Source organism: Pyxicephalus adspersus, chromosome 8 (genome assembly GCF_032062135.1).
Source record: "Pyxicephalus adspersus chromosome 8, UCB_Pads_2.0, whole genome shotgun sequence".
Taxonomy (NCBI): Eukaryota; Metazoa; Chordata; class Amphibia; order Anura; family Pyxicephalidae; genus Pyxicephalus; species Pyxicephalus adspersus.
Genome location: NC_092865.1, coordinates 52,409,533 through 52,430,949, shown reverse-complemented (window position 1 = coordinate 52,430,949; position 21,417 = coordinate 52,409,533). Strand labels below are relative to the sequence as shown.

At 39.5% G+C, this 21,417-nt stretch overlaps 1 protein-coding gene across 4 annotated transcripts in view; it reads left to right on the top strand.

Moving 5' to 3' along the window:
- Positions 1-21,417, top strand: part of LAMB2 (laminin subunit beta 2) — a 55,756-nt gene that overhangs the window by 10,563 nt on the left and 23,776 nt on the right. For 3 of the 4 annotated variants that reach the window (XM_072420632.1, XM_072420631.1, XM_072420630.1), the window contains exons 3-10: positions 5,473-5,645; positions 8,356-8,491; positions 15,231-15,304; positions 15,778-15,966; positions 16,820-16,883; positions 18,820-19,022; positions 19,874-19,994; positions 20,601-20,789. In XM_072420632.1, the coding sequence (XP_072276733.1) occupies positions 5,473-5,645; positions 8,356-8,491; positions 15,231-15,304; positions 15,778-15,966; positions 16,820-16,883; positions 18,820-19,022; positions 19,874-19,994; positions 20,601-20,789 (1,149 nt within the window). Of the gene's footprint in view, positions 1-5,472; positions 5,646-8,355; positions 8,492-15,230; positions 15,305-15,777; positions 15,967-16,819; positions 16,884-18,819; positions 19,023-19,873; positions 19,995-20,600; positions 20,790-21,417 lie in introns of those variants that run through there. The other variant, XM_072420633.1, reaches the window with a different exon arrangement.

Genomic DNA, 21,417 nt, shown 5'->3' with positions numbered 1-21,417 from the left:
GACACAGTAGAGAAAAGTAGAAACAGGGACCTGGTGCATCTCCTGTTGAGGAAATTTGCCCTTTCTCTTTGTTGGGAGAGACAAAATTTCACAGTTGTAATCAAGGCATGTGATGGCCTGGGAAGTCTTTCTGTTTTACCCTCATGCATTTTCCATTGAAAACAAAGAAAATCCATCAAAAATGTCAACATGCGTCATAATGAATGTCCATATACAATGAGGCTAGTCCACAACTGTCATGATTCTGTTTTAATGAATACAAAATAATGTGTTCCTTTGGTATTTTTATGGAAAATGCATAACAAACATACAAGGACCAATTGAGCTTGAATTCAAACTTTTGCCATTCTTTACAGAGCAAAACACACATTATATTAATGTGCATTGGACATCGCAGCATTAGGAATTGGCTGCCAATTCAAAGAATGAAAAAAACACTGGTAACATAATCCTATATTTTGTGGCAATGCCTCTTTTTCCTGATCTCCATGTGCTGTACTTCCTCCTCTGCTGTATTTCCTGCAGCTGCCCCGTTTTGATTGCAGCAGAAGGAAATCCTAATTTGTTATTTAATATGAGAAAAACAATGGAAACAATAAATAAAATAAAAAAGAAGAATACAGGAAAACAGCGATTATGTGATACAGGAGAAGGCCCAGGGTGTAAATAGAGTAAATGGTTTTTATTATCAGACTTTTTTACCCAATGGAGCCCATGGATCTTGAATATTATATTCAAGTTATTCCAGTGATGGCAGGGCTGTGCAGTTTTTGTGCTTCTGAATTTGAACTATGGTAGAGACTTGCTGGGTGTGTTCAGGGTTTGGACAAGTCAGGTGTTGGATATTTGTATGTTACAGGTCAGGCATGTAATGTACATCTACTGTATAACTCGCCACAAATCTACGTATATAAGTGACTGAACAGTCAGTCTTAATATTCTTTTGCTTTACAATATTGCATATGAAAGAGTTTACACTTGTCTCCATATATCTCTTACTTATTTTGTCTGGCATCTCGAGTGGCAGCGGCAAAAGGTCAGTGTTGTTTGTTTGATTCCCAGACAATGAGAAAAAGAAAACCTTTCCAACCATTCAAGAAAAAAAATCTCAAACCCCCTTTTTCCTGTCATTTGACTTTTGCATCACCACTTCCAGTAGCAGGGACCTGTGATCCGAATTCCAGGCCCACTATAGGCTACTGTTTCTCAATGATCCCCCTCCAATGGATCTCTAAATTTTTTGTTTTGCTTTGAAAAATAATCCTTGCACATTGTAGTCAAGATGGAAAAAGACTGAAAGAATTTGAAGGTTACTACCCTAGAAGGCGCAGTAATGTGGGGTAGGTTGGTCAAAGAAAAAATATTTTCAGCTACAAGCACACCTTCCTGATTTGAAAGAATCATTCTTCTTTCAGGTCCAAGTCTCTCTGATTAACAAAACAGGTTCAGACAATGTAAGTAAAGTGCAAATCTTTCATACATAACCCTTTATTATAGTCAAATTTTTTTTCCATTGCTGTCTGTGTCTTAACTGGAAAGAATAACCCTCCCTGTTTTACACTTATTCCAATGACAACTAAGAAAAGGATTTCCCTTCTTGTTGCCCTTTTCTCTTTTTTTCCTGTTGTGTCTCCTTTATGAGACTCAGTAAAAACAGTGCTCATCATATCCAAAACTAATAAAATGTTTGAACTTTTGAATGATGACTGTTTAGATTCTAGCATCATCCTTATACCAGCTAAATGGGAATGCAAAGGGTTAAAGGGCCCGTGGTGTCCAACCTGCAGCATCAGTTGGTGGGAGCTCGGTTCAGCCTTCTGTTAACAGGGATTTTACAGCTGGAATGTGGGAGTGAGGACTCTGGAAATCTCAATAACTGACAGGATCAAAATTCTTCCCGGAAAATGATTAGAGGGGAATAGCAACAAAAAAGCAAATTGTCCTGGCAGGGATTTTCTACTGCAGGGAGGTGGCACAGGAATGTGTATGGGGCAGATAAGAAGTCAGCACTCAGAGGCCCTGTCTAGGGATGGATCAAGTAAATATATATAGACATTCTGCAGAGGTGTCACTCAGTCTGCTCTGAGAGTTTATTCTGGGAAAGAAAGTATTTTATTAGGGGGCTGTGGAACTTGGTTCAGTGTATTTTTGTGTCTACAGGATGGGCCATGACAAAATGGAGCAGGTGTCACATTTCCCAAAGGTCTCTGTCATCAGGACAGACAATGCCCTTTGAGGATGTCCACATTTATCTGCTTGTTCTATTTACAACTGTACATACTTTAGGTCGGACATGGAGAGCCATATTGATTGTACTAGTCAGGGAGAGCCTAAATGTTCCTAAAACCATGTGCAAAATTTGACTTCATAAATTGGACACTTTTGTGCCCCACATTACATAGAAAATTAGACACTTTGGTACCCCACTTCACATGGAAAATCAGACACTTTAGTGCCCTACATTACATGAAAACTGGGACACTTTGGTGCCCCATATCACATGGAAAATTGGACGCTTTAGTGCCCTACATCACATGGAAAATTGGGCACTTTGGTCCCCCACATCACAGGTAAATATGAACATTTGAGCGTCCCCAGTCTGGGTATCAATCATCCTGTGACTCACTTGCCATTAACACAATAATGAATTTCAGTACGAGTGATGTTCCACTCTACCCACTAACTGCCCATGCCTACCAGTCTCACAATGGTGATTATCATTGACAACATTGCACCACTGCATGCACTACCAGCCCATAACCTATTGGTGATTTTACCACTAAGGCTTCAGCACAATGCACTACCTGCCTATTTCTTCCTACCTCTCCTTGGTAGTTTTCACTGCTATGCCACTCCTACTACTATCTGCCCATGCCCTCTCACCTCACCCTGGTTTATTTCAACCACCAAAGCTGTGGCTCTCGGTCCACTATCTTCCTAAAGCCATCTTACCACTTCTTGGTGAGTTTCAAAATCAAAGTCGGAGCTTCTGTTGGGTTCCTTTACCCATCTGTGCCCCAATATTACATGATGGAAAGTCTCTCCAATGGGGACACAAGCAAAAACTCAAAAGGCCCTTTTAGCAAATGTAAAACATCGTTCAATGAGTCATGACAAGTGCAGCTTTTCTTTATTTCGCCAAGTTTTCCTTCTAGTAAGATATTTGCTGTCCTAAGATAGCAACATTCATTCACTACACTATGGCTATGGAGGAAAAACATTATTGCCCTAGGACATCCTATCTACCTTACATCTACTTTAATTGTATGGAGTATAAACCTACCTAGACAAGAACCCACTATGGGGCATGATGAAGCTCAGACCATAGTGTAAAACAGTGCACTTCTTCCATATATATTAGCAACTGCATGCAACAAAATAGACAGGTCCTCCTAGCCATCTGCACTTTTTTTTTCTTTTTACAAATATCCAAAATAAAATGGATGGATGCCATTGAAAACAGCTTTATGTTTTTGCATTTTAGATGGAGCAGATTACACAGATGAGTTTCCAGAGATTTGTAGATTGCATGTTGCTTATGATATTTTTTTCTCCTGCTGGTCATTGAGTTGATGCTCCCAGTATGAATTATCAGCTGATAATAAAATGGCTTTTATATGAAATCAACCAGCGGAAACAAAACTCCGATCTCTTCCCACAGACAGAGATGGCACGGTAGAGACACAATGCCATCTCTGCGTTTACAGGGAGAAACGATGTGATCATTTGTTTGCAGAGTCATCTGAGGACGTTTCTGAGACATGCTGCAAAAAGGGGACTTTTAATTACCAATCAGATGTTCTTATTCTATTATGGGAAATATACTGGTTGTAATGGGTTATGTCAAAACAGTAATGTGTTTTACCAGTATCCTGCCATTGGTATCTTTTGATGCATTGGGGTTGGATTTGGAGCAAGATTCAGGTGCAAGAGAGGTGCAAAGTTGTTAGGATTACCTTGGGGGGGGGGGGGGTTTATTGTTAGGATTGCAGAGAGAGTTTGTGTTGGTGTACAAGATTAGTTAGTTACAGAAAGGTTAGTAGTTACAGGAAGGTTATTTTAGGGTTACAGATAGGGTTGGGGTTAGGTTTATAGGGAGGTGCATTATTGGGGTTACAGGGAAATACATATAAAGTAAGGGTACAGGGAGGGTTAGTGTTGGGGACATGGAGAAGGTTGCTGTTAGAGTTACAGGAAGGGTTAGTGTTAAGTTTTAAGGGAGGGTAAGTGTTAGGGTTACAGGGAGAATCATTGTATGGGTACAGAAGGGTTAGTGTTGGGCTTACAGTGAGCATTTGTGCATGGGTACAGAAGGGTTAATGTTGGGGTTAAAGGGGGAACAAGTGTATTGGTAAAGAGGGTGTTGGAGTTACATGGTGTATTGGTGTAAGGCTACAGAAAGTTATTGTGTGTTGGGGGTTACATGGAGAATTAGTGTATATAAGGAATTATAAGGGGTTGTTGAACCTTTGAATGCATGAAGGGTAATGTTAGTTTTAGGGTTATCTGACGATAGTGCAAAAAGCCGTTCCAATGTATATTAGGTAATGATAATGTTGAGTCAAAGACTGTCCTTGATACAATCACATAAACCCAATGTAGCAGGACAAATCAATGGATATTACAAGAGTCAACGTTAGGTGATATGTAGACTCAGTATACAAACAGAACCTTGTTGTCATAATTGCAAAGAGAAGAAAGAATTTTCTTTTAATAGTCTATAAAAGTAGAATGTGAAGTTGTTGTTGGCCATTTGGGAAAAGAGTGCTCATTTCAGTGGTGTTCAGGATTACAGTTTCTATCACATTAACCCTCACCAGCACCTTGGTTTATTGATCCTCCTCTATTGGACTCTCTATGTGAATTCTCTAAATCAAGGGACTGTGGCAAAGTTTGGCTTTGGTTAATAGGATCAGAACACTGGCAAGTGTTGAGTCGGTGGCACCATATTCTAGCTAACACCCCCCCCCCCCCCCCCATTCCCATAGAAAAGTTTGGGTGGAAAGGTTGGTTTGCAAATAAATAAATAAATGCAAATAAATCTATACCACTTCTGAAATGGTATTAGTACTGGAATTTGGAAATAGCATGGATCCCCAAGCTGGCCAGTAAAGACCAGAATATTCGGAGGAAACATGGATACCATCTTGAAGAATTTACAAACTCACATCAGGTAGAACCCAAGCTGGGGATAGGCTAACAACTCTCCAAATCAACCTTGTAAAAATACTTATGATTGTGTGACCAATAAACAGTTTCCAACCCTGGGACTATTAGAAGAACAGAATATTTCATTTTAAACTGATTATAATCTAAAACAGTTGTTGGCTACAGGAAGCATTTTTTATGTTATTTGTTGTGGTCACTTGACATTTGTTAATTGGTGTAAAACATTTGTGAGTAACATGTACTAGTTACAATGTGGATGAAACATTCTGTACATACATCTTACTCTGCCATTTCTGCCAACAGCTCTGGCGGTGGGCGTATTGTCCCATTATCCCGAGCAGCCACATGGCTGTTCTCAAGGCAGCTGCTATCCAGCCACCGGGGACCTGCTTGTTGGCCGGGCTGACAAACTGAAGGCCACGTCAACCTGCGGGCTCCAGAGAGCGCAACCCTATTGTATTGTGAGTCATCTTCAGGTGAGTCAGGCCAAGAGGCTGTGCAAACAAAATGTGCAATGGATTAGCGAGCCAATATAAAGCCAGAAATAAATGGGAACTGTTGAAAAGAAAGAACAACTGTTTATTTTAATGAGTATTTATTTTTTTAGTTGTTTTTATTGTCGATAAGATTTCCATGTTCTCACATGCCATAGTTCCATTGTTCCCTGCAATATGTTCATGATCAGCAAATATGGCTGCCCTTTTGGTATAAATCATTGTAATAATTAAAACATAGAAGCCTATAGATGTTTTACCTAAGATTTACCCAAAATGTACACATTTTTCACATTGGATTCATTTAGAAAATGTCTGAATCAACTTTTACTCTTTTTTCATATCCTTTTGGGTAAAAATTGGACGAATCTTGGGTGAAACATTTTAAATAGACCTCCATAGTGTTTAAAATTTTAGCATGCACTAAAGTTGAAAATCCTGAATAGCCAAAATGCACAATGGGGCTGATCTACTAAAGAACTATAGGCTTCTCACCCACCAAGGTAAATTACCACATTGCAAGGGATGATACACTCAGCTTAGTGAATGTGGTAGTTCACTTTGCAAAGAATAACCAATCAATTGCAAGGGAATTTAAAAAAACACATGAACACATGAACTATTTTAACTATCAATGGGTTTTTTAAAAGATTTTGGCCGGTTGACATCTTTACACCTCCAGTGGACATTTATAGGGACAGGCTGTGTCCTTTCTGCTATATAATAAACTTACCTGCCTGTGTGCAATTATTTAACTCACCCCTCCCTGCCCTGTTCCCAGAACCAATCCAGTTTTCTTCCAGGTTCTGGATCTTTGCCATCTTGATTGGTCAAAGTGGAATTAATGCCTGCACATGTGTGCAAGAGTTTGTTCATTTGCATGAGTAGAATAAAGAAAGAAAGATCAGGTAGGTACATTTGTCTATGCAATGCTGCGTGTAGTGAGCTGTGTGGATATGGAGAACTCTTCTAACAGATATGGGACACTGGCCTGTTTCTTTTGCAATAAAGAACCTGCCTGATTTCATTATTTTTTTTTACTGTTCACTGAGCTGTGTGTGCCAATGAATGAACTCCTGCACACATGTGCATGTGAATAATGAACTCCTGCACACATGTGCATGTGAATAACGAACTCCTGCACACATGTGCGTGTGAATAATGAACTCCTGCACATATGTACATTTGAATAATGAACTCCTGCACACATGTGCATGTGAATAATGAACTCTGACACACATGTGCAGGAGATATGGTATTCCAATTTGGCTCATCAAGATTGAGAAAGGCCCCGAACCTGGAAGAGAACTGGGTGAAATTGTATATGCTGTGGACAGGGTGGGAAGGTTGGTTAAAAAACTGCAAGCAAGCTGGGCAGATGGGATATCACCTGTCTCTTCTGCGATAAATAACCTTTCTACTTCACCTGCAGTTCCACATCAAGTCTCACCGAACTTCCCTTAGTTGCAGGTTCCATATTTCTTAGAACAGCCCTCCATCCACACACACACACAGCCTATTACAGACGACATTGTAGAGACAATCAGAGCTCAGCTACATGGAAACATTTCTGTTATTATTATTCCTTGACAATAAACATTGCTCTCTCCACCCTTCACTTGTCCCACTATACTCCCAGCATGCTCTGAGACCTCCCAAACCCTTTTCCCTTGGATTAATCAGGCCTCAGTCCAGCTAAAAGTTGTCTGAAAGCAGATACAAAAAAAACATTGGATTTGGCCTTTCACCCATCCAAGCTGCGTGGACTCAGCCAAATTCCCCAAATAGACAAAAAAAGAAAAGTAAGAGAAAAAGAGCGGTCTAATCCACAAAACAAAAGCAGGGGAAAAATTCCCTTGAAATGAATTGCCAATTAGAACACAAACATTAACCAAAGAAAGCAAAAACAAGAGGCTGGGAATAAAAAGAAATGCACAAGGTAAAAGCCTTGCTCCTTATTCAGTGAATCAGAACTTCAGAAGAATGCAGAATTTCTTTACCTTTTGTAGTTTTAGATGTCCAGTGAGGAGCTTTACAATGGGAGTCCAGGAGAGGAGTCACCAGCCCTATCCCAATTTGATTGTACAACCTCTGTATACCCCCCATTACATTTGGCAGAACAATACAATTTGAGTGCTTCCTTAATCTCCCTAGCCAAATTCTATCCAACCAGGCCATGTCCTTGTATTACATACAGTAGCTGCTAGCAGAGCCAAAAGAAAATCAGATTGTATTCTACATGCTTTGTTGTATCTGATCATGCAGCCACTTTGGTACTGGTAGAGTTAGGCTGGGTACACACGTGCAATAATTGTCGCTGGAAAGGATCTTTCACGACAATCTTTCAAAGACTGCACGATGCATGAACGAGCGCTGTACATACAGCACCGTTCTGCTCTATGGAGAAGGGAGAGGGAGAAAGACAGAGGGGCACCCCGCTGCACTCTCTCCCCTTCACTTCCATTACCATAGTTTATTGTCCATTGTCGGTGGATCAGCCAGGATGGTAGTTCGGAGGATGGACTGTACACACGCAAGATTCTCGGACGAGAACCATTGCACGTGTGTACATAGCCTTAAATGAGATTGTACAATCATATTGCATTGTGTTTGGTTACCTTAAAAGCTGGAAGAATTCAGCCAGCACTTTGCAGGTTTAGGATGTAATGTGTGTTTGCTGTTTGTCTACCAGGATGAGAAGAAATGCTTTGTCTGTGATTCCAGAAGACCTTATAACCGGCTGACCAACCCCATCAGTCACCGCATTGAAAATGTCATTGCTACGTTTGCTGAAGACCGCAAGAAAGCCTGGTGGCAGTCAGAGAATGGTAACGCTATTTATGTTTATTTCACTGGACACTTGGGTTGAGTTGTTGATGTACTATTTCTGAGCCCATCCTTGACCTAAAGTAAGCAACCCCCAAGGCTGAATTCACACTGGCATTGGAGGTTGCAGTGTGTTTACCACTTCGGCAAGCCAGGAACTGCTAAACCCCTGTGGCAGCCCCATAGCAAATGAATAGGGGTGACAGTGGGTGGTACTCACTGCTGCCACCTATCACATGTGCAGATGTTACTTTAAGAGCCAGCACTGCCATGTGAGTGCTTGAGCAGCTGTCAAAATGCCAGCTGTGGTGAGCCATGTGAAATGGTCCAATAAGGAAGCAGGTGTGAACCTTTCCTTTAGGCTAAGTCTACACTGACCTTATTTTTAAATGCTTTGAAATACCTGTACAGCCTTTGTATGAGTTTTAAGAATTAATAAACACATTTTAAATGAAGGTATGGGGCAGAGGAGAGTTAGAATAGGGGAAACCCCTCCCAAATATCCCAAAGTGCATCAAAAAGTCCAAAAACAACTAAAAACACCCATTGATGTCAATGGAGGTGTTTTGAGCATTTATAGGCCTTTTAAACATTTTTAGGGGTTTGAGAGGTGTTTTTAGGGGTTTATGGATGTTTTGATTAACTCCAAACACTAAGGATGGGTTTTCTTTACAGCCCATTAGGAAAATGCTCTGTTGGGGACCTACCCATTGGAATGAATAGGAATTTCAAACAAGAGCATGTAAGTGCTGAAGTTAAAGGCTGGGGAAACAGTTTATGTAGACTTAGCCTAACTGCAAGAAAAAAAAATGTGTGAATATAAATATGTATAAAAATAAACACATAATTCTATATAATAAAAAAAAATACAATTCATTCCCAGGAAGCTCCAGACTGCAGAGCATATAATACAGGAAAAACAGCACGTTAACACTAATTACCAGTCATAAAATAGGCCACACTGAGCCCCTCTGTGTTTGTTTGACTGATACCAATAAAGATTTTGTTGAGACAAGTTTGCAAAATGGCCCCAGGCGCCACGGAAGGTAAATCCAGCCTGCATTTTTTTCACCTCTTGCTTCCTCACCCTCTTTAAAGCGAGATAATTTAATTAGACATATTCTTCTTTTGTATTAGTACTGTAACACAGAAAATAAAGGATACACAGCCTTTGAGGATTTCACAAGCTAATCCTGAAAGTTATTTTATCTGGAGTCATATTAAAATTCTTCCGTATGTTATTCCGAACAGTTTGTATCTCCCAGGAACAGGGCAGGATGGGACAATGAGAATTGTGGAAGACAAGCACTTTCCACCATCCTCAGGAAATTCTGACTCATTTCTATGATATTCACACGCAGGAGAAAAACATATTTGCCGGCCAGTTATTTTTTTGGAGTATTTAAAAAAATAATTTGTTATTAGGAAACAAAAGTTTGATAAACTTTGTTTAGTTAAAGGCATTTTCTCTTTTTTTAGCTTTCATTGGAAGACTTCTTCCGTTTTCCTAGTTTTTGTACATCATAATTATATTTATAAGTATTAACCATAAAAAATTATAGTAAGCTGTTTGTGGGCTATTTTAGGACTGAAATTTTAAAATGTTATGTAAAAGTTTGGGGCAAGAGAAAGGATTTCTTTACCAGGCTTTACCAGGCTGACCAATGGCAATCTTTGCATTAGGGCAGCCCAAAGGAATCCATACCTTGGAATCCAGTAACTAGAAATATCTGGGTCCTCTTGTGAGGAACAGTTTTTTAGTATGAGCTCAGAGGTTTCTGGGTCCGCCTTTGAAGAACAATAATCCCCACAATGCTATAGAAATCTTCTTTTAAAGACCAATGATACCTTTTGGTACTTCTTGTGATGATAAATAAAGTAATAGCTTAACCTTTCTAATATACAGGAATAGCCTCCTTTTTAACAAGAGCAAGGGGAACCCTTGAAATAATTTGAGCTTTTAGGGAACCCTAGCTATAATTACTATATTTACAGCTCACAGTATATTATCACCGTGGTCAATGGAAAGAATGTCACCCTTACAAATAGCCAAGAAGATTATTGGCGCCACCTAAACTGACCTGGGAGGTAGAAATTGCTTATTGCTGAAGGAACCCCTAGCAACCTTTGGAGAAACCCTGGTTGAGTAACACTACCCTAGAAAATTCTGGGACTCCAATATTACCCCAGAGGTTGCTGGGGCCTCTTGCAAGCCACATCAAATCCAGCAATACTTTGGAATTCAGTAATACCCTAGAAAATTCTAGCACTTCTTGGAGGAAATTCTGGCTCTTATAATACCCCCAGAGAATGCTATAACCTCTTGTAAGGAACAATGACTCCAGCAATACCACTGATTCTATTCTAAGTCTGGTGCATCCCCTGAGGACCATTGAATCTGATAATACCCAAGAGGATTCTGGTTTTCTTGTGAGGAACAATTAATCCAATTATAACCTAGACAATTCTGAGGCTCCTTGTAAGAAATCATGACTTCATTGATATGCTAGAAGATGCTGGAGAGTAAAGAACAAAGAATTCAGTAATATTCTCTAAAACTTTGGGACTTATTTGGGGAAACAATAAATCCAGCAATAGGATTCTTGGACTTCTTTTGGGTATCAGTAAATATGAATACCGTAGAGAATTCCAGAACCTCTTTTGAAGAACATTGGTTCTAGGAAACCTCAGAGGGTTCTGGTAATTCTTGTAGCGATCAATGATTGCAGCAATACATTCTTTTAAGAACCAATTAGTCTGGTAATACCCCAGAAGATCCCCTAACTTCTTGTGAGGAAGAATTATTTCAGTAAGGTTTCCTACAAGAAGAGAGTCAATAAATGTGAATACCCCAGGGAATTCCAGAACCTCTTTTGAAGAACATTGGCTTCAGTAATATCCCATTTTGGGAAGAAGGAGAGCCCCCCCCCCCCCATGCTATACTCTTTTCCTATATTAAACAACATACTGTATATATAGAATGTGTATAGCATGTGTCAAATTAAATGTAACACTTGTGCCGCTTCTGGCCTTCTTCCAGGTAGAAAGTTCAAGCAGAGAGAATGCTGTTATTTTACACAGAAGGAAAAACAGGTGTAAGGCTGCTGTAGATCTCTGGCTGATTTTTCACTGAATTGGGGCTGGCGTGCGCCAGGACATTAGCTGGTTTGCATACCAGTACCCACAGCTGCCACCACTCTGGCTTTATGTACACTCGTTAATACATTGCAGCTCTTACATGAAAAGGAAACATGTCATTATGTGTGTCTGTGTTAGCCTAGGGGGATTCACAGCCTATAAGACCTAGTCATGTGATGACAAAAGCAGTCACCAATATGGCCTGTGAAGGAACATGGCTCTATGTATAGTTTACTAAAAGTATTCTAAATAGTCAGTCCATCCACATCTGACATATCAGATAGCAAAGCGAGTTTACCATGGGGACCTGAATTAAGGATTACTTTGTCATCTAAAAAATATGGGGTGTACCATTGTTGGCCACCTTTCCGAGGATGATAGTTGCTTGGTCATGTCTGGCTTGCACTTTTCTAAGCACCTAACCTGGAAAAAGGTTAGCCTATGAAAACCAGAGAAGTCATAGCTTCAGATTTCGGTTCTTGTTTAAATTCCCTGGCCTTCCCCACTTTGGTCTAGGATTTAGGATTACATCTGCCATCTAAGAAATGTAATGTCTACTATTGTTGGACACGTTCTGAAGATGCTAGTTGCTTGGTCAAGCCTGGCTTCCAAGCTTCTGTGCACCTAACCTGGAAAAATATGGGACCACTGGAAATCAAGGAAGTCAGGATTTTTTATTTCTGTTCTTGTTTAGAATTTATGACCTTCCCCATTTTTGGCAAGGGTGGTTGGGCCTGATTGTCAGGTTTGTACAATGTCAAAAACCCTACTTATGTTTAGACACAACACAACACAACTCTGGGTTCTGGCAGGAAAACAGGGCAGCAGTAGAGAAAGCTTAGTGAGATATGGCATTTCAAGAGAAACAGTTACAAGTATGTTTTTAACCTGTAGAAGGTCAGGCACATCTGGCTGTCTTGCAGCAACCCAATAGAGGTTTCGAAAAAGCATAAAGCTGCCAACTGGAAAGACATTCATAAGTGTTGCATCAACCTGAGCTTTAACAGGAATTCTACTAGGGGGCTTTTGACGGGACAGCAGCAGTCGGGGGTTTGTAGATCCTTATGATCCTATATGATATAACATGGCCATCACCTGTCCACAGGACAAAGTCATTACTGTACACATCCTTTCCACTAGTTGATGCCAAGTTGCTCTTACTCCAACACAACTTTCTGTAAGATTACTGTTGCTATTTATTAGCTATGGCTTTTTTGCATCCCTTGCAGAAGGTGCTAATTGGCCACTTATAATTTAGCCTTCTGCTTCTTGTTGTCATTCATCAGTCCCAAGAGGCTTCCACTAAAAGCCAGTCATTCTTTTTATTTCATGGTCTGTCTAAGTGCGCTATACTATGCTAATCAGAAGAGCCAAGGCAGCTTGGGTCTAGCCCAGTAATACTTTGGAATTTTATAACAGAAGAGAACATATTCAAAGGTCAGGCACCCAAAAGTGATTTTGTTAGCTACTGGAGAGATAAACATATCAATGTGGTTCCTCTATTGTTTAGAGACCCTATTGGTGAGATTCCCCATGCTAAGTTCTCAGGTCTGCACACCTGCGGTGCCCAAGCTAGTTGGCTTAGGGGAGCAAGAAGTATAAATCCGACCCTGATTAAGTGACCATTGAAAACTGGTGAATTTGCATATTCCCCAACCTTTAATGGAAGGGAAAAGTGTATATACAACTCACCACTAATAAAGAAACCAAAATATTGGGCAACATAATAAACTGTACGTCTATATCTGATGTCTCAGCTTGCAACTGTAAATCTCGCTCATTAACGTCCAAAAAGAATTTGTCTGAACCTATCATCTCTAAAATGGCAATTGAACTTCATCCAAGGGATTTTAGAGTTCAGCCTTTCTTAATCTGTGTTTTTCTCCCTCCCATCATCAGCTTAGCTTCAAAGGGAGAACACTTTTATGTCCTGTTATGTCGGGATGAGATGAAGTAGTTTTCATTGGACTGGAAGACTGCAAAAGTGCAAAAGGGCCAGTAAGGCAAATACAAGTACCTTTCTAAAAACATCTAATAAATACTAATTCACAACACTTTATGATTGGCAAATTTTAGCTCCCTAAGAGATATAACCCAGATTCTTCCAGGCCTGGTGCTAGACCTCGACAGGCTCCGATATCATCACAGTGCCATCATTGGTCTTTTGTTTTTGTATTGTGTATGTATTAGACGTGTTGGGACATTAGTATTATGCAAAGAGTTTAAGTGATTTTGCATTAAGGTCAGTGGCATAGTTTTTTGTTATTTAGCAGTCACCCATGCACATCTGGGCAGGTTCAACCTCTGAGGAGCAATTTCCAGCACCAACTGGTCTCTCACTTACATTTATGCCTAAATCCCCAAAGAAGTGGGTGTACTAAAACCTCTGGAACACCCTAACTAACCGCACCCCTTTTGGACCCTCTAGAGCAGTGTTACTTGACATTTCTACGTGGGGAAACCCCTTCACAAACTTTCAGGTCTTAAGGGAACCGCAACTATAATTATTATATCTATAACTTACAGTACATTGGTGTGGTGGCCAACAGGAAGAATGCCTCCTACATTGTTGGCCAGTGTGAAGGGTGCCACCCATACAGATAGCCAAAAAAAAAAAATGGTGTCAGTATAACTGACCTGAGAGACACAAATTGATCATTGCTCAAGGAACCCCTAGCAACCTCTGGAGGGACCCCAAAGTTCCACTGAACCCTGAATGAGAAACACTGCTCTAGATGTTTACCAGCCTTGGTCTAACAAACAGGCCATGCAAAATTAACCTTTATTCAGAACCCCTGAACCATTGGTTTCAGTTCTTTGGCACAAGAGTCCAGTGCCTCTGTCTGTTGCCTAATGAAACCAGAGAGCTCTTGGAGAAAGAGGGTGCAGAAAAAGTTTGGGTTTAACCAAAAGACCCACCATAGATTGAAGTTTCCACTGGAATTGAAGAAAGTCTTATACTTTCTAGGACCAATTTGCAAATTACCTACTCATAAAATAAATTGGAATATTGTATATACACCTTACCTCCTGCATTGTTGGGCACGAGGCCACTGTCCTTTTGCGAAGATTCCTGTAGAACAGTGTTTCTCAACAAGAGTTCGTCTAGAGTTTGCTAGGGATTCCTTGAGCATTGAGCAGTTTGTGACTCTCAGGTAAGTTACCACTGACACCAATGATCTTTTTGGCTATCTGTAAGGGTGGCAGCCTTCCCACTGATCACTAAGTCAATGGAATGGATATAATAATTAATAGCATTGGTTCCTTGAAGACCTGAAAGTTATTTCAAGGGGTTCCCCCATGTTGTAAAAGGTTGAAAAACACTGCTGTAGAAGATGGGTATGAGCTAAATGTAATTCAAATGTCTTTTCTTTCAGGTAGGTTTTTTACCTATATTGATAGGTGATTTATGAAGGGGGGAAGGCACAATGGAATTTTAGTGGAAGGTCTGAAGAAGCAAACCATCCGTGCTAGTTGTTGTACATAGACATCTAAAATAGATTAAAAAGACTTGAAATTTCCATCAGCCTATAGCTTGCCATAAAAACCCATACAGGTAAATTTACATATGAGAAATAACCCCCTCGCCTTTCTTTCATGCAGGAGTCTCTGAAGTCAGCATTCAACTAGACCTGGAGGCTGAATTTCACTTCACTCACCTGATCATGACCTTCAAGGTACATCTAATATCTGTGCTGATTATGGAAATGATCCCTGTGTTGTTTCATTTCTTCCTGGGTATTTATTGAAGACAAAAACTCCATTCATGGGAATAGTGAAATATCTGGGGGTTGGGATGGGATCCAGTGAATGAAAATGGAATTTCACTTATTTCACATCTCCAAATTATAATAGGAGGATTTGCAAGGTATTTTTCTCTTTTTCTACCTTCCGGTCGAAAATAGAACTGTTTTAAAGTATTTAACTGTCAGTTTTCAGTCCAGACCTTTGTATTGTGAAGTTATGGATGGATGTTGGATGGCCATGTCACCCACTGGATTCTTCTATCTCCCAGATTAGCTCTAGATTAAATTGATGTTTTATTTTTCTTTTGATACAATTATTATATTTTTTAATAGAAAACTCATATAACTTTCATTCATTTTCATATAACTGTAATATACATTTTTTTACTCTTTTTTTGTCTTAGACTTTCAGACCTGCGTCCATGTTGGTTGAGCGCTCGTCAGACTTTGGTCGAAGTTGGCAAGTTTACAGATACTTTGCTTATGACTGCGCATCCGTATTCCCTAATATTTCCCGAAACACCCAGAGAAAGGTGGACGACATCATCTGTGAATCTCGTTACTCTGAAATTGAGCCGTCAACAGAAGGAGAGGTATGGTGATCAATGTTTGGTGAGGGTGTCAAAAAAAGAAATCACATCTCAGTGTTCCTCCAGCTTCAGTTTCAGACATTTCCTGTCTATATACAATAGAGCAGCCTTCCTCAACCTTTTTAACTAGGGGGGACCCTTGAAATAACATTGAGGTCTTCAGGGAACCCCTTTCTATGATTTTTTTATCCACAGCTCACAGTATATTTGTGTGGTGGTCAGTGGGAAGAATGCCTCTTACATTGCTGGCTAGGTACCTTAGGTATGGATCACTGGAAGGTGAAGGAGACTCCCTCTCAACTTCAATCACAATGGCCACATCTACTGGGACAGGAAGCATGGAAAAATAGTCTCCAATGCATGAAAAGAGGGACATTTATACCCAGCAGAGGATATAATCACTTTCTATCATTTCAAAGCATAAGCAAATTGTTTGGCTGAATATCAACTTGGAATTATAATATCTGTTCCATTTCACAAACTAGAAGACTGAATAGAGATTTACTTAAATAGAGAGCTCCCCCTAGCGGCTAATCTACAAATATCTGCTTTTAAAGCAAAATATAAAATATGGAAAAGTAAGCAGGTACATACACAGCACATCATATTTTTTACTTTATAATTGATCTGTTCGTACTGAAAAATAGACTCCACCTATTCTTTAGTAGCTGTACAAAGAGCAGTGATGAACAGTAGCTGATACCAGACAACTAGAAATATTTTTTAAAGCTTGGAATAGACAGAATGATCAGAGCTAAAAAGTGACCCATGCACTATTTATGATTGCAATAATTTAAGCTCAGACATGTTAGTGCTTTTGCTGTTGGTTTTATTAACCCTTGTGTGCTTTTCATAGGTGATATACAGAGTCCTGGATCCAGCAATCCCAATCAGAGACCCTTATAGCCCCCGTATCCAGAGTAAGTACTTCTCAAAAGCTTGTTAACAGGGGTATGTACTTACAATAAATCGGGAAAACCCCATGGCATTATTATAGTGGTTTTCCAACCTAGACTTTTTTGGGGCAAAGTCAACTCTTGTTCTTGCAACAGTGCTTTGGGAAAGGCAGAGCTTGATCATCCACGAGGCAACCTGGACAGCAGTCTGTGGACGTTGGGTCACCAGGGGGTTTCAGCTCCAAGCTTTATGCTCCTGGAGTAACCCAAGGACATACTATAACTGTCTCCTACAAGGAACAATGTTCTTATGCATGATGGGGCCATGCCTGTACAGAGAATGCATATGTCTGTACATAGCAAACACACCTTTAGGAACACAAAAATTAGGATTTGAATCAAATCCAGTTGCTTCAGTTGGGAAATCCAACCAAACTCTAAAACATCAGAATCTGTATATTTTTTTTTACATTTTTAGAGTTGAACTATATCTGTCATTGATGGTTATTGTGCAGCCAATCTGATCACTGCACAAGTATATTACATCAATAAATATGGCCAATTACAGCAGTCAATATGTGCACCAGAGAGGTATAGTATGACACTTGTCAACGATCTACTATACCAATCAATAGAAGGTATAGTAATGTTGGATCGAAACTCCCGATTTTTCAGGCTACAAGTTCTGATTGAGCTCAGAATAGCTTTGATCTGAGTTGGAATCAACTCTACTTGGATCTATCCATTATTTGCATCCCTGGGACAGGCAGTTAAGAGGAAAACTTTAATATGCAGACAGCAAAAAATAAACTCTCAGAGGTTTCATCTTTTCCATACAAAAAAAGGCTAAAAGTTTTGTTATTCATACAGTTTAATGATTCCAGATGGTTTACCCTCCGATGGGTCAGTTGATATTATATCAGTATGCCATTTTTAGAGATCAGATCATTTGAGGAATCAGATCCTTGTCTTCTATGTTACAGACACTCAAAGATAGATGCACCATTATGTAGACTAGAATATAGTGATACAGGGGAATTCGGAGTGTTTTTATAGACCATCCCAGGGCTATTTCCCGACACAGGATGAGTCTGATTCGTTTCTATATCCAGGGAGCTATTTTCTGAGCCCCTGTAAAGATGTCTGTGACTGTTACTGATTTAGCTCCGTGTTTTCGGCTTTGCTCTATTGCCATACATGGCAGACTCCCTGTTTAACGGATGATACTGGGTGTTTCTCTTGGCCCTCGTCCAGCCACCAGCCTTCTATGGAGTGTGGAAAGCAAATTACTGTGACATGTCCCAGCTGGTTCTGTTAGTGGAAGTGTCACCCTTGTAGATCAAATGTAACAAATGTGTCACAGAAGGGGAAACTCTTATATGAGCCATTTAAACAGCAATGAAACCAATTATGTATTCAAATTACTTTAATAAAATACTATACAATTCAATATTGATCTGTGCTGGCTTTTGAATTTATAAACCTGTGTTTTAGGATCATCAGTATTTGTTGACACAGATAAAAATAATTCAAATTCTAATAATGAAATGATTGTTTTGTTTATTAATTAATCAATTTAAACTAAGTTCAGGCAAATTTTAACTGTGTGACTTCCTTATCACCCCATGACCTGCACAGGTTATTTACTGCCTTGCAAAGAAATAATAATCTCCTAAGAGCACTTTTTCCAGGTTTAGGGGATCTCTAATCCAGCACTGCAAATATTCCCAATCTGCCTACCCTTTTTGCATTAGGGAAGCCATTATTGCACTACATGTGTAGAAATCCTGACCCACATCTGTTTTAGCTGGATGCTTGTCTTTTCACCTTCAAACTCAAATGGAACATTCTTTGGTTGGGTTTCCCACTTCTTTTGAATTCATCTACTATATGTAAGTCAAGAAAGATGGACAGAGTCATGATCATCTTCTGTTCTAATCGAGTCATTTTTGTCATTTAGATCTTCTTAAAATTACCAACCTGAGGATTAATTTCACCAGACTTCACACACTGGGGGATAACCTGCTCGATTCCCGCCAGGAGATCAAAGAGAAGTATTACTATGCTCTCCATGAGCTGGTGGTCAGAGGAAACTGCTTCTGTTACGGACACGCTTCTGAGTGCGCTCCAATCCAAGGTGTCTCCAGGGATGAGGAGGGCATGGTAAGAAATTCTAATGTCCTTGTCTTAATGTCCTCAAAAAATAGAATTATTTAGGCCAATTAGTCATAGAGCTATTGTCGTTAATTTTGGTATAAGAAAGGACACATCAATAAACCCATTATAGCACCATGCCATGTGCCAACGATTTAAAGGAAATGTCACCAATAGGAAGCTGAAACAGATCATTGAAACAATTCCTAATGAGAATTCCTAAAATCATATTTATTTATCCTGCCTTACAATATTAGTTTTCTGTTAAGCTAGAGGTACATAAAAGTTTAGAATCAATGCTAAAAGGGTCACTCCATGCAAAAAAATGGTAAAAATGTAACTGGAGGGTGGTGGATGAAAGTTGACTCTTTGCTCAAATAGTGACTGTGTATGTTAAAAACAAGCAAAAGCGGAACATATAAAGTCTAGATTTAGTTAGTCTCCCCTCATTAATGTTTGGTATCGTTGAACAATGTGTGAAGACTGATATAATTGGAGGTATCCGGAGGGTATGTAGTAATTGCTCCAGATTTCCTAAATGTCAATAGAAGCAATGATCTAACTGATCTAAGTTTACCAATCATCTCTCTTTTTTTATTAGCCTAGTATACAGATTGTTTAACAGTACCACCCCTTGATGAATGATAACCCTGTAAACACCATAAACATAATATACCATAATAAAGGAGTTTTATTTTCTCTTTTATTTTCTTTTGTTGTGTTCCTCCTTGCACTTCCAATACATTTGGAGTTGTGGTGAATGCAGTCACATTTTGATTAACAGAACTAGTGCAAGGTCTGTTGTGTCATTTTTGGTGTTGGATGAGGGCAGTCATATTTTTGTATCTTCTGAATTGTAGGTCCATGGCAGATGTGTGTGTAAACACAACACCAAGGGACTGAACTGCGAGCAGTGTGACAGTTTCTTCAATGACCTCCCCTGGAGACCAGCAGAAGGACGCAATACCAATGCTTGTAAAAGTGAGTCTGGAGCTCGAACAAATGGAATTCTTATCCAATAAAGTGGTGCAATGGGCAGAAGTAATGTCAGAAGTGCCAATAGGATTATAGTTCACTGATCAGTGAATTTTGATTTTATCTGAAAAATGAGCAGCTATCTCAATGTATACAAAGATATTTATAATTTAATACTTTGAGTCCATCAATGGAACCTGACAACATTTTGTTGTTTACATTATCATCAATGGATTACCTATTTCTTAAACTGGTTAGGTTAGATGAATAATAGGGACAACTGTTCAGATAATACCTGTCTGGATTTCCAGACACTTTGGAGCAATTGCATCTCTCTTCTTGTTGTGTCTCTGGCTTCTCAGGAATTCTCCCCAACCAAAAAAAGGGGGGGTTTAAATACGTTTAATGTACTGATCCGAAAAGTGGGGTCAAAGTTTGCATGTCTTAGATGACCCATTGCTCACTATTTTTCCACTGCTACCAAAATGCTTTTCCTTCCACAAAAGGTGAGGGGTCTTTTTCTTCCCAATGATTTTTTATTTTTTTACTCTTTTGTATTCTCAACTTCAACCAACAAACAAAAAGACTGAAGACTTAACACTATCTTTACAGAGTGCAACTGCAACAACCATTCCAGATTGTGTCACTTCGACATGGCCGTCTACCTGTCCACCAGGAACACCAGCGGAGGTGTTTGTGATGACTGTCAGCACAATACAATGGGGCGAAACTGTGAGCTGTGCAAACCTTTCTACTACAAAGATCCCACTAAGGACATCCGGGACAGCAATGTCTGTAAAGGTACATGACAGTGGGCTGTTGAGTAGGAACAATATTGTGGAAGGGGTTTACTTCACAAATTTTGTCAAACATGTTAAAAAGAAACTACTACAAAATATTACCCACAGACCTAGAACTGCAGCTGCAGTCTAGACCAACCAACAGACAGAGTAAGTTAATAATGGATTTATGTGTCCGATGAATTGGTTAACATGAAGTCTTGTATGTCTGCATCAATGCCCATATAAAAGAACTATTTTAAAGGAAATCTGTACTGAGGAAAATACGTCTGTGCCACTGCCCATGGTTGATATACTTTAGATTACTTTAGTTTCTTTATTACTTAGATTACTTTTGCCATACTTTAGTTTCAGATTAGTGACTCAGAAAGTACCAAAGCCATTGGATGACCATAATACCAGGCAACCAGTATTTTCACCAGGAGAGGTTGACAATGGTAGTCTCCAACTTCTTTTTAACATCTTGTACAGAATACATCTAACAGTACATACAAATAGTAATGATGAGAAAATGGTCCAGAATTTAATTCACGCAGAGCTCAGCAAATGATATAAAAGTCACATTTGATATAGAAATATGGGTATTTCAAGGGGGCACGCTGGGCAAGGTATTGCCAAATTAAATGCTA